The sequence below is a fragment of the Vanessa tameamea genome, chromosome W (genome assembly GCF_037043105.1).
Source record: "Vanessa tameamea isolate UH-Manoa-2023 chromosome W, ilVanTame1 primary haplotype, whole genome shotgun sequence".
NCBI classification, from domain to species: domain Eukaryota; kingdom Metazoa; phylum Arthropoda; class Insecta; order Lepidoptera; family Nymphalidae; genus Vanessa; species Vanessa tameamea.
The window spans coordinates 2077147-2091714 of NC_087340.1; the positions used below are offsets into that span (position 1 = coordinate 2077147).

Below are 14568 nucleotides of genomic sequence, written 5' to 3' on the forward strand. Positions count from 1 at the left end.
CTCCATGCAGCTACTAAATAAAGATATTTGTTCCTGCATGATATTTCGAGTAAAATCTTCAGAAGTGGGGCGGTCTTCGTATCCCACTTCTGACGTCGGAATAGGCTCAGACATCAGAAGTAAAACGCAACCAATATAATTATAATCGTTTTATTATGATATTATAATTCCAATAAATTAACAAAGTAAGGTCGGTTTTACACAGCCAAAGCAATACCTATACTAGGTGGTGACTACACTAAGACAGTGGTTCGTGCACCGAGACGCAATCGTTAGAAATGCGTGCCGATACCCTTTTTTTATCTGTAGTTGTGTATTGCTGTTGGCCCTACTGGCCTTTACAGCGTCACCGAACGTTGGGGCGAGTGCTAAGACTCTGCCTTAAGGTGAACCCTTTTGGGCTCGAGAGTGACGTTCGTCCTGAGGGTGTCTCCTATGAGATCGCACCTCGGCTCAGAACGTAGTCGGTGGGGTCGTGCCGATACCCGGCGCGTCTAGTCTTTTATACTATCAGCGCGTAGTGGGGAGTCGGTGGGGCGATGACGTCCGGTGCACGTGCCACTAGCGCACGATGTCGCTGTCTCTGGATTTGAATTTTAACCGCCTCCGTCATATACAAAGTTAGTATAATTATATTTAACTAACATGACTGTATTTTTGGATATTGAAAAAGAGTAACTACTGAGTTTCTTGCCGGTTCTTCTCGGTAGAATCTACATTACGAACCGGTGGTAGCTTTACTTTAAATAGTTTGTTAAATGACTATTCAAAAGTGCTTGTAAAAGCCTACTTGAATAAAGTATATTTTGATTTTGATAATGGCTAAATAAATATTTGTGTTTCATATGTAATCTTTTATTATCTTATAACCTTAAAATATAATAAAATAATAAAGAAATAGAAATTATCTTAAAATATCCTGACATAATGTATTAACTCTCTATAAAAAATCTAACACACGCGTGAATCTTCTTTAGGCAGGGTCGCCATGTAATGTGGTGCCCTAAGAGAGGAATGAAAGCCGAGACTGCTGAGTAGATACTGTCTTTATTTGCAATAGATCGTACGTTAAGTAGGTACAAAAGTAGGTTACATAATGTAGAATGGTTAATAAGTGTATTTAGTTAATATAATCTATTCACTACATCAGGTCGAGACCGACCCGTTGTAGGGAACGGACGCGTTATAAAGTGGTTAATTATTAAAAAAAATATTCGAGTTTATTTCATCTAGTAAATCATACTTAATTGCTGAATATGAACGAAAAAAGTGATGGCGAAGAATCTAATAAAAGTAGTTGGTGTAAAAGTGATTCTGAAATGATTGCAGAAAATGAAAATGAAATTGAATTAACATGTCAAGATAAAACATCCGGAATGTTAGAACGTAACGAAAAACGGTGTAGGGGCAACAGCGAAGAGAGCAGCGAAGACAGTTTTACAAAAGTAATGAAGAAAAAACCTAAAAAGATAAATAGAAGAGAGACCCATACAATGATGAGTAAAAATACAAATAGTGAGGGTAGACATGAAAATATGATAACCGAACAAAACGAATCTACCTACGGTGTATGCATAACATCGTTACAAGTTTTACCAAAGCAGATGGTGTTAGCTAAATTACTCTTTAACGAACAAATAAATAAAATCGTAAAAATTAAATATAAAAACCCATACAAAGTTATAATCCAATTCGAGGATAAACAATATGCTCAGAAACTACTTACTTGTAAGAAACTTATTGAATTACAATGTAGAATGCAAATGATGGATGAAAATAATTTGTCCTTTGGGGTAATAAGGGGTATAGAAAAGGAATCAAGTGAAGAAGAATTAAAAGAACTAATAGTCTGTCCTTATGAAATAACATCGGTGAAACGATTAAAGAGATTGTTTGACAACAAATGGGAAGACAGTGAAACAATTAGAGTTTGTTTCGCAAGTCCTACTTTACCTCCGTATGTAGAAGCATACGGTTGCAGGTTTAAAGTGGAATCATTCACCTTCCAAGTTACCCAATGCTCGCGGTGCTGGAAATTCGGACATCCCAAAAAGTTTTACCCGTCTAACAAAATAATTTGCCCAAAATGTGGGAATAATCATGATAACTGCGATACAACATCATATAAATGCATTAATTGTAAGGGTTCACATATAGCTTTAAACAAAACATGCCCAGTTTATCTAAGAGAGAAACGTTTACGGGAAATTATGAGCAACGACAATGTCAACTACAAAAAAGCGATACAAATTTATCAGAATCAGTACAACTCTTTATCATCACAACTCATGGTAAATTTACAACCTGTAGAAGAAAACCACTATCCTATACAACCAAAAAATACAACAACATACAGTGAAGTTCTTAAAAGTCCTGTTTTGACTAGTGGAAAAACTTTAGTTAACAAGCAGAAGAAAAAAAAATTTGAGGAAAAAAATCAATCTATAGAAGTTTATGAACAGCCAAATTATGAACAAAATAAAGAAAAAGGTAATGATGAAGGACAACAGATAGATATAGACAGCGCGCTTAATTTTCCGAAGGAAAACGAGAAGACCAACTTACAACCTGATACTAAAAAGTTAGAGTGGAGAAATATATTTAGGAAAATACAAGAAATTTTAACATCTAAAAAATCTATTGAAGATAAAATCACATTAATTTTTAAAATTATGTTCCTGGAAATTAAAGAATATTTGTTGAATAGACTTATAAATATAGACATACTGAAGTCCATACTCAATCTTAATAATGGATAAACGGTTTAAAGATTTGACTGTAGTCAATATTTTGCAATGGAACGCACAGAGCATAGAATCTAAATTAGTTAACTTTGGTGAATTATTGTGGCAAGAGAAAATTCACATAGCTATTGTGAGCGAAACTTGGTTACGGAAGGAATCGTCTATTACTCTAAGTGGCTATAATATATATATAAACGATAAGGAAGACTCGTACGGTGGCGTGGCGATCATTGTTCATAAGTCGCTTCAGTCTCTGGTATGTCACCATAATTGTAATAGTATGGATATATAATTAATTCATGTTAAAATTTATAATTGTAAATATCTAGAAAATGTAATATCGGTTTACTGCCCTCCATCTATACGAACATCTCAATGTGACTGGGATAGCATATTTAGTCAATTAAAAAAAAAAACATTGATTGCTGGTGATTTCAATGGTCATCATCTTAGTTGGTCAAATAAAAGTAATAATAGGGGTTATCAATTGTGGGATTCTATCATGGAATATGGTTTTATTACCTTAAATAATGGTGAACCTACACGGATAAAACTAGTAAATAATAGACTTCAAGAATCTTCACCGGAGGTGTACTTCTGTACCGTCGATATTGCTGTTGATTTTACATGGAAGGTTACGAATGGTAGTGATCATCTTATCATAAAATGTCTATTTATTTTAAAGATGAATACAAACAAATTACAAAACGTAATATTAAGCAGGCTGATTGGAAATCCTATAAACAAACAGTCCATCAATTACTATTAATAAACAACTACTACGACTATGCAAATATACAAGATTTATATGATTTCTTTGAAATGACTATAAATCAATCTGCGAACAACCATATTCCTTGGATAAAATTCTGCAACAAACCTGAGTCGAAATTTAAACCGAAATGCTATTGGAATCCAACGCTATCACAAGCAATTGCACAACGCAGATTAGCTCTTAAAATGTTTAGGCGAAACCCAACACCTGAAAATTATAATAGATTAAAAGCAAAGATTCTTGATTGCCGTTCTAAGATACGTAAAGCTAAAAGAGAAATGTTTAAACAATTTTTAAACAGTTTTGTTTCCACTTTGCCTATGACTGAGATGTGTAATCGATTACGATGGATAAAAGGCTACATTTCAAACAAGCAGCACATAGATAACAATTTAAAAGAAAAACTCATTAGTACAATAGCACCAGAATCAGTCGTTAACAAATCCCCAGAATTCCATTCCATTAATACTTTGCTAGAATCTGAATTCACTTTACCCGAACTATTACAGTGTCTTAAGAAAAAAGATACATCCCCTGGGGAAGATAGTATAACTTATTCTATGATATATCACCTTCCGGAGTTAGGTAAAGTGTTATTAGTTAATATATTCAATAAAATTTTAAACTCAGGTTATATTCCAAATCAGTGGAGACGTATTCAGGTAGTAGCTATTCCTAAAATAAGTAGTTGTTCGTCAGAAATGAAATTACGTCCTATCTCGTTAATGTCTTGCATATGTAAAATCTTCCACAAAATATTATTAAAACGAATAGAATGGTTTGTCGAACATAACAAAATAACATTATCTAAAACGGGATATTTACCATGTTTTTTATTTTTATTTGGTGGAGCTCGATATTTCGACATTATCTACGAATGTCTTGTTCACGAGACTGACGTTTGCGGGTAGATGTTGACGGCATTAGAAGTGTCCATATCGGACTACCTCCTTTCTCGTACGTTTGCTGCGTAAACACTGGTTACCACTACCACTGTCACTTTCACCCCTACTATTTGTTTTATTTACACTCGAAACTCGATCCCGTGTTTTACAAACGAAACTCACCGTATCGATTCGCGAATTTTTTATATTATTATTCAAGGGTTTGCATAATTTTATCACTGGATTCCATACTTTTGACAGTTGAAACCCATCTTCCCTATTGAAATTACTATATTTAGTAATTTCAATGGCTTCTCGTACCAGTCGGGGTATGTAATGGCGTTCTGTCGCGAGTATCTGAGCATTATGAAACTCGATCCAATGGTTCGGTCCGGCTTCCAGAAGATGTTCCGCGATGGCTGATTTCTTGGTATCATTGTACTTACCGAAAAGTCACCTATGACCCTACGGCAAGAACAAACCGGGCTACGACCACTTTAATCAAGACCTATAGGGATGCTATTGGACATGAGACAACAAAATATTTACTCCGGCCGAGAAACATACAACCACCTAAATTATACGGACTACCCAAAATACATAAGCCAAATATCCCGCTGAGGCCGATAGTAAGTCAGATTGACTCGCCCACCTACGAATTGGCAAAACATGTATCTAAAGTACTACAACCGTTAGCAGGCCAGACAAAATCTCATGTCAAGGACTCCAGACGATTTGTTGACATCTTGCGTTCGACTACGGTTGACCCTGACGACTTGATGGTCAGTTTTGACGTCGAGTCATTATTCACGAATGTGCCGGTCTCTGAATGTATGGATGTTATAAAGGTGAAATTACAGCTAAATAACATACCGGCTGAATATATAAAATTGCTACACCATTGCCTAGAAACCAGTTACTTTGTTTACCAAGGCGAGTACTACCTGCAGATAGATGGTGTGGCAATGGGGAGTCCAGTCGCTCCTCTAGTCGCCAACATCTGGATGGAACATTTCGAGGAGATAGCCATGTCAACGGCAAAGGCTGTAACTACTATTAAACTGTGGAAGAGGTATGTAGATGACGTATTTGCCATCATAAAGGGGGACAGTGATAGTGCAACGAATTTCTTAAATCATTTGAACAGCATCCACAGCAAAATGAAATTCACCTGTGAAATGGAAAAGAACAGAAAAATGGCATTCCTTGATGTTGAAATTGGAGTACGTACGGACGGCTCTGTGAGCCATACTGTCTACAGGAAAACAACGCATACCGACCGATATCTTCATGCTAACTCACACCACCATCCTCGACATTTAAACGCTGTAGTAGCATCTTTGACCAATCGCGCATATGAATGTGTGTATGTCAATAAATGTTTTTTCTTTCTTTCTTTCTTTCTTTGTGATGAAGACCACCTACAATCTGAGCTAGCACACGTTGAAAAGGTCCTACAGCGGAATGGATATAAAGTGGGAAACACAGCTACACGGGATCATAAGTTACTGCGACAGTACAGGGTTGAAAGACAACCAGCATTTATGCCATATGTTAAAGGAGTGACAGATAAGATAGCTAGAGTCCTGGGCAAATATGCGGTGAAGACTATCTTCACTCCTTTCAAGAAGATAGGGCAAATGTTGCGTTCACCTAAAGATAGCTTTCCCCTGGAAAAACCCGGAGTTTACAAAATCGACTGTAGTTGTGGTAAATCCTATGTTGGACAGACGAAACGTACGGTATCTTGTCGTATCAACGAACATATCAAGGCGGTAAAAAACAATGATACCAAGAAATCAGCCATCGCGGAACATCTTCTGGAAGCCGGACCGAACCATTGGATCGAGTTTCATAATGCTCAGATACTCGCGACAGAACGCCATTACATACCCCGACTGGTACGAGAAGCCATTGAAATTACTAAATATAGTAATTTCAATAGGGAAGATGGGTTTCAACTGTCAAAAGTATGGAATCCAGTGATAAAATTATGCAAACCCTTGAATAATAATATAAAAAATTCGCGAATCGATACGGTGAGTTTCGTTTGTAAAACACGGGATCGAGTTTCGAGTGTAAATAAAACAAATAGTAGGGGTGAAAGTGACAGTGGTAGTGGTAACCAGTGTTTACGCAGCAAACGTACGAGAAAGGAGGTAGTCCGATATGGACACTTCTAATGCCGTCAACATCTACCCGCAAACGTCAGTCTCGTGAACAAGACATTCGTAGATAATGTCGAAATATCGAGCTCCACCAAATAAAAATAAAAAACATGGTAAATATCCCGTTTTAGATAATGTTAGTAATAAAAAAATAACCATGTTAATTTAAAATCTTATAACAAAATAATTTCTATTAACACAATAGGATTTCGGAAAGCTCATTCATGCTTGGATTCATTATCGAGGTTAGTTTCTTATATTCAAATAGGCTATTCAACCAATAGTCCAACATTAGCATGCTTCATAGATATAGAAAATGCTTACAATAATGTAAACGTTCATCATGTAGTGTCAATGTTAGATAAAATCAAAGTGGGTAAGAAAATATGTTTATATCTGTGGAATTTTTTAAGCGAAAGGCATTTAATGATTAAAAATAATAATGGAGAACATTTAGTAACAAGGTACTCTCATACTGGACTTGCACAAGGTGATCCTCTATCTCCTCTGTTATTTAATATAGCAACGTCTAAAATATCTAAACAGAATTTTAATAACGTAGATATATGTCAATATGCAGATGATTTTGTTTTTTTTACAAGTAACAAAGACATAAAAGTTTCTAAAAATAATATTCAAATTGCGTTAAATATAATTGTCAAACTATTCAACAATATGGGTTTGGATATATCGCCTAGCAAATCTAAATTATTGCTTTTTTCTAAAAGACAAAGACATCAGTTTATTTCAATAAATATAAATAATAGTTCTTTATCAAATTCAAAATGCTTAAAATATTTAGGTTTTTGGTTAGATTCTAGACTTTCTTGGAAAAAACACATCAATGAAATATGTGAAAAATCTTTAAAGATAATTAATGTTCTAAAGCTTTTGTCCGGTTCAAATTGGGGTGTTCATCAAAAATTCCTCAGAAAAATATATTTTTCACTCATTCGGAGTAGATTAGATTATGCTAGTTTTTTATATCACAATGCGCCTAAAACAATTATAACTAAACTTGATAGAATTCAAAATCAAGCACTTAGAGTAATAGGCGGTTTCATACGGAGCACTCCGATACACGCTATGGAAAGCGAATTATGTATACCACCTTTGTATATAAGGAGACAATATCTTGCCTATAGATTTTGCCTAAAAAGTTTAGCTATTTCCAATTCTAAAACCTTAGTAACTCTAAACACATTAAGTCTTCAATCGAGTGTATACTATACAAAAAGAAAACCACCTTTACTAATGGCATCCTACAACGAGTGTAAAGACATGAATGTTTACTCTTCTGATTTATTAAACATGTTTTCACTAAAAGTTTGGGTCACACTAATAAATACGTCGGAAACTATTAAAACCGATTTAGATAGCATGACTACATCAAAGAAGTCTTATGAAAAATATAACCTTAAAGTGGATATTTTAAAGGAAATGCATAGTAAATATAATGGATGGTGTAAAATATTTACTGATGGATCAAGGAATATCACAGGATGTGGAGCAGCATTCTATGATGCAAGAAGGAGTTATTCTCGGGGCTTCAGAATAAAGAATAATGTCATTAGCATTATGTCTGTAGAACTTATCGCCATTTTGGAAGAATTGTCTTATGCAACTGATTTAAATGATAACAATATTGTGATTTTATCTGATAGCAAAAGCGGACTCCAACATATCATGAAATGCGCCCATGGATCAAGGGGTATTCCTATAGCATATTATATATTAGACAAAATTTATTATTTGTACGGTCCGTACAACCTTTTAGTGATAGTTGATTGTAGAGTGGAATGAAAGTCTCTGATATATGATATTGATTGATATATTGATTGATAGATTGATTGATATATTGATTGTAAGTAATTAAGAACTATATGATATAATGATATGAGCGCGCGCGGTATGATTGCTAGCCGTACACGAACAGATGCAATAATGTGAAAATGCTTATGCGACGATACATAACACTGTACGCGCTGCCTGGCTCGTACAATATTTATTAAAGAAAGGTATCACACTAAGATTACAGTGGATACCCTCTCATATTGGGTTAAAGGGTAACGAGGAGGTGGATAAAATTGCTAAGCACGCTGTAATAACTGGAACAGATATAGAAGTAAAGCCATATTATTCAGAATATTTGAAAGTGGTTAGAAGTAGATGCTTTGAAACCTGGAAAAAATATATGGAAGTAAGATCAACGGAAAAAGGAATATGGTATAAAACTATACAGAATGTCCCGCCTCATAAACCGTGGTTTGAAAATTGTGAATTGTCAAAGTTGTATATAACGATAGGCTTAAGATGCCGTTCCGGACACATTCCATCAAAGAAATTTGCTTATTTGATGAGAAAAGTAGAATCACCCAATTGTGAATATTGCAACAAAGTGAAAGATTTATATCATATCTTAACAGAATGTGCCAAGAACAGAATAGAGAGAGCTACAGCAATTACTAAATTAAATATGAATCTATTAGATATTGGTGTTTTCCAAAGTATCCTAACAGAACCAACGACATTATCGGCTAAAACTATTTATGATATAGTTCTGGCACACATGCAGCCTCTCTAAAAATATAATATAAGATATAGCTAATTAATAATCATGTAACTAGAAATAAGTGGTTATTATATTGTATTAGATAAGGTAAATTGTAAGAGAACAATGGGACTGACATATTTTGTATAAATATAAGTCCCTTAATTAAATAAAGATTAAAAAAAAAAAAAAATCTATTCACTACATCTCAAGACAAATAGGCTTACCTTACTAGTAGAAGCGACAAAAAATAAATACAAAATACACTCTCAACATGAAGAACCTAACTCAAGTAACGAACATTTTCTTGACACCCTCAAACAAAAACTAAATGCCGCATCTAGTAGGCTGCAAAGATATTTAAATTGCACTCTTAGAAAATCACAAAGCACACAGTTCTCTAATAATGAGAAAAAGTTTTATAGAATCTTGTCATCTGCCACACAACGCAACATTAGTACAAATACACAAGATATAACACCACCACCACCCAATGCAATACATATTTTCTGGTCTAGCATGTTGTGATGTGTAGGAGTGATCCAGTATGTCACAATACAGACGCTGTGGGGCTAGATACAGATCACGAAGTAATTATTTCTATCGAACCTATGAATTTTGAACATATATCTGGAGAAGTGTTCATGCGAGTACTCAATAAGACGCACAACTGAAAATCACCTGGTAGCGACCATATACACAACTATTGGTATAAAAAGTTCACATCAACCTATTCATTACTACACAAACACATGAACAATTTCATTCAAACACCAAACATAATGCCGCACTTCGTTACACTGGGCCTTACCTTCATGATACCAAAAGACACTGACCTTCAAAATCCAGCTAAATATATCGTCCAATTACTTGCCTACAAACCATTTACAAAATACTTACAGGATGTATCACTGAACTCCTACACGAACATATTGCCATTAACAATATTCTTGCTGAAGAACAAAAAGGATGCCGAAAAGGTAGACAAGGTTGCAAAGAACAGCTCGTAATAGACTCAGTAACAATGAAACATGCAATTTCTAAGAAAAAATATATTACTACCATGTATATAGACTACAGGAAAGCTTTTGACTCCATACCACATAGCTGGCTTCTTTATGTATTACATCACTATAAAATTCACCCACAACTTATTTCCTTGAAAACTCTATGCAAAACTGGAAAACAACTCTTAAAATCACGGGACATGCTAATACTGAAACACCTGACATCTAAATACGACGAGGAATCTTTCAAGTCGACGCTCTTAGCCCACTGTGGTTTTGTCTAGCGCTAAACCCTCTCTCCACTATGCTCCAAAAATCCAATCTCGGCTACATTATTACCACTCCATACAAAGACACCACTCTCACACACCTCATGTACATGGATGATATTAAGTTATACAGTGACACAATACAATAACTACATCACCTTGCAGACATCACCCAAACTCTCTCAAGGGATGACATACACATGGAATTTGGAATAGATTTTTTGGAATAAATTTTGGAATAGAAGAGTAAAACATTTTCGGTCAAAAATGGAAAAATCGTCCCAAATAGCTACATCTTAGAATCGGGAAATATTATTGAACCTTTAGAAGAAAAAACTACTTATAAATACTTAGGCTTTCAACAAGCTCGGAAGATTAACCAAAAAGAAACAAAAATAGTCTTAAAACTAAGTTCAAACATCGCCTAAATATCCTTTTCCGTTCTCAACTCAACTCCCACAATTTATTTAAAGAAATCAATAGTTACGCAATCCCGGTACTTACATATTCTTTCGGCATAATTAACTGGTCCCAATGTGAGCTCCACAACTTTCAACGTATTATTAATACTACTCTAACTGCCCACCGAAAACACCATCCTAGATCTTGTGTCCAAAGAATGACTCTACCCAGAGGTGAAGGCGGACGAAGCTTAATAGATATAGTCCGTCTGCATAAAACGTAAATTACATCCCTGAGACACTACTTCCATCAACGCTCAGAATACTCTCCGCTTCATGAAACAGTAACGCTCTGTTACACGGGTTTTAAATATTAGTTTTTAAAAAAAAACTATTTATTAACACATAAGTTTATTTATTATAGAATTAGAATAAAGTATTTTAATTAATAAAGAATTAGTATTATCGATTTAGGAATGCGACCGACCCGTACCGAGATTGAGATTGGACTGACTCTCTCCTCACTACAGTTTAACCTCATGATGATGAGATAGCAGACACAAAGATGATGGTCAGCTCTTTTACTGACCAATGTATAACAACCCCCCGCAGAAGACTGAAGTTAGAGAGGTAAAATCGAAGTTCAGAAGGATATAGTAATGAGGAAGTTTCATGATGTTGTTAATATTATATTCAACGTAATGGTATTAAAATATAGATCAAAACTAAACCATCACTGAAAGAATTTTTGACATCCATCGATAAATGACTTAGAAATAGATTATTAAATTTTATGTATTTTAGTACGGAACGTCTGTAGATTACGATTCGCCTGTGACGTCATTTGACCTGTTCGGTATCACCGCACCACGAAACGAATCATTCAAGTATTAGTTTCTGGGTCGCGCTAACGCTCTTGCTTTGTTCGTGTTTTTTAACGTAGTCGTTTGTTTATTTTTTATTTATTAGTGTTTAGTTTTTATTTTACTATAATGGAAGAAGGTTTTGTCAAAGGACAAAGATATATACACAGTGATGGACTCTTCTTCTTCAAATCCGTTTTATGTTAGTGTTGAAATAAAAGGAGTTAAACTTTTCAAGTAAGTACATCCTTTTAAGTTTATTTAACCAACCACATGGTCTAACTTACAAATATGATTTATAAATAAAAAACCTAATTATAAGTAAAATACAGATTCTAGTTTAGTACTGGTTGTTGGGATCGTCATTTTCACAATACGTATGTGTATTGCCCGCCATGTTGCATTGATGGAAAAAATATCGAATGTATCGAATTTTTTTCATAGCCGGTCGAGCATCTTACCGAGATGAAGCTATTGGATATGTTCAAGTGAAACGTGAGGATTTCAAATGTACAGTGAAATGCAGAATTTCACCTGAACATAAAGTGAGAAGTAAGCCTTATCACTGCACGTTGGTTTGTGATGAAAACGAAGGAATAGTGGAAAGTGTAGTCTGCCATGATTGTGCTGCTAATCAAGGAGGGTGCAAACATACTGTTTCATTTTTGATATGGCTCCATAAACGAAGTGATGAACCTGCCACTACGTCAATAAAATGTTACTGGACAAAAACAGCACATTCTAAAGTTGGAAGTCATATTCAATTTATAAAAGCCAAAGATTTTAAGAACAAAAAGTTGTCTGATTTAAATATTACTGAAGATACAACCTTTTTTAATAAATTTGTAATAGAATGTAAAAAACGTAAAATTCACACCGTACTATAGATATCAACATTGAGATGAAAGTTTCACTTCACTATCTGATGTGCAAATACAAAAGTGAAAAAGACGCATTTAGTCTCAACAACTTTATAGAATTTTGCATGGACAATATTACTGAAGAGCAATGCGTTTCGATAGAAAAAGCGACAAAAGATCAATCTGCCACTTCTCTTTGGTTTGAACTCCGATACGGCAGGATCACCGCTTCTATAGCTTATGAAGCATCGAAATGTAACACTGCAGATGGTGTACTTGTAGAAAAAAATTTAGGAGCTTATCAATTTAAAAAACCTTTTGCTATACAAAGAGGTATAAAAGAATAAAAACTATAAATTTGATATTGAACAACTACCTCAGTCGATCCTAAGGATGCTCCACTATACTAATGTTTTACTAATGAAACTATTAGGTGCCATTGGTAACCATATTTATTCAAAAAAATCCTAAATGTTATATGCAAACAATTAGCGAATCTTGCCATCGCGATTTAGAATTATCTACAATTTGACATAACGCCATCTAGTATTTATAAGTTGAAATATATATGTACATTAATTACGTATACAGATATTAACGTATAAATATTCGCGTATTTAGGTGCCTGTTTTATATTTGTTTCAGGTAAACTTCTTGAAGACAGAGTCAGAGCACAAATAGAAAGTGGATTCAGAGAATGAGACTCACGATTCAGTGGATTCAGAGAATGAGACTCACGATTCAGTGGATTCAGAACATGAGACTTACGATTCAGTGGATTCCGAGGACTTTTCGAATTAATAAATAATTTGGATTTAGCATTATAAGACTGAGGGGTCAGTTTTTTGCCGCCTTGAGTGTTAAAGTCGGAGAATGTAGAATGAGGTGAATTTATGGTATCGACTTTGATTCTGAGAGAGTAATTTCCCGAGCGATACCTATCGGGAAATTTTACCCGTTTAAATTATTATCAACATCATCATCGTTGACTACGTTGTCGTTTGGGTAATCGATAGTAAACGTTCTGCGGGGTTGATTTTGACTTGGATTCTGTGAAGAATTGTTTTGGAGATTTGTTGGTATTGTTTGCTTTCGGCTATTATTATATTGCTGTTTGCGACAATTTTCAATTGGCCAATATTTTTACAATACCGACAGACTAAATCGTTAGTGTTGACTCTTTTTAAGGGATCTTGCCATGATTTTTGTGAGGGTGTAGGACGATATGATTTTAAATGAAAATCACGACGAGGTGTAGTTTTGGATTTATCAGTGTTACTGTGATTAGAGTGTATTTGTTTTTTATAAATAGCTGATAATATTTTCTCTTTTGCAACTGCAAAACTAGCAGCTGAGTTTGATGAATCGGGGTCACGGCAACGAACTATTTGTGACAATCGTGGTTGAAGCCCGATTATAAATGTGTGTAAGGATAATTCCTCCACTGCAGCTACGCGACCAGCCAATTCGGTTTTCTTTTTATTTGTGATTTTAATTTCGGTGAGTAATTTAGACAGAATTGTTTCTATTCTGAGAGCGTATTGATTTACAGTTTCCGTTGAGTTCTGTTTGCAATCTTGTAATTCTGAGAGTAAGTGAGTATAATGTTTTCTATCACCAAATTGTTGCTTGATGAATTCAACAAATTGTTCAAAGGATTCGAATTCTTTAATGTTACAAGTACTCTCTGCCCTATCTGTAAGTTGGCTTAAGATGTATTTAAATAATATTGGCTTTTGAGCTTTATTGGCTAAATTATAGGCACTTTGACAATTAGATATGAATGGGTTTAACTTTTCTCTACAACCGTCAAATGGCTTAATTAACTTTAACAGGACGTTTAGTTCTACTTTTTCATTAATTTCTACACGTGTTGAGGAGCTTTCACTGGGAATTTTCTCGATTTTCTCAGCCTTTTCAGGTTTTGACTCGCTCTTACTGGCCATTGTAAAGGGTTTTCCATTAAGGGCGCTTGATCTTTGAAATGCAAAAAAAAATACATGTAGGAGAGATATTTGCGAATTTTTGGAAGGTCTATCGACCCCA

The 14568-nt window shown here is 34.7% G+C and overlaps 1 protein-coding gene across 1 annotated transcript; it reads left to right on the plus strand.

The window, feature by feature from the left end:
* The first annotated feature begins 1319 nt into the window (after positions 1-1319).
* On the plus strand, positions 1320-2759 carry LOC135194594 (uncharacterized). The gene has a single exon (XM_064220208.1). It carries the CDS (start codon positions 1320-1322, stop codon positions 2757-2759), a length of 1440 nt encoding a protein of 479 aa, XP_064076278.1.
* The last annotated feature ends 11809 nt before the right edge of the window (positions 2760-14568 follow it).

Coding starts and splice junctions, on each gene's coding strand:
- LOC135194594 (XM_064220208.1), top strand. CDS start 1,320: ATGATTGCAGAAAATGAAAATGAAATTGAATTAACATGTCAAGATAAA.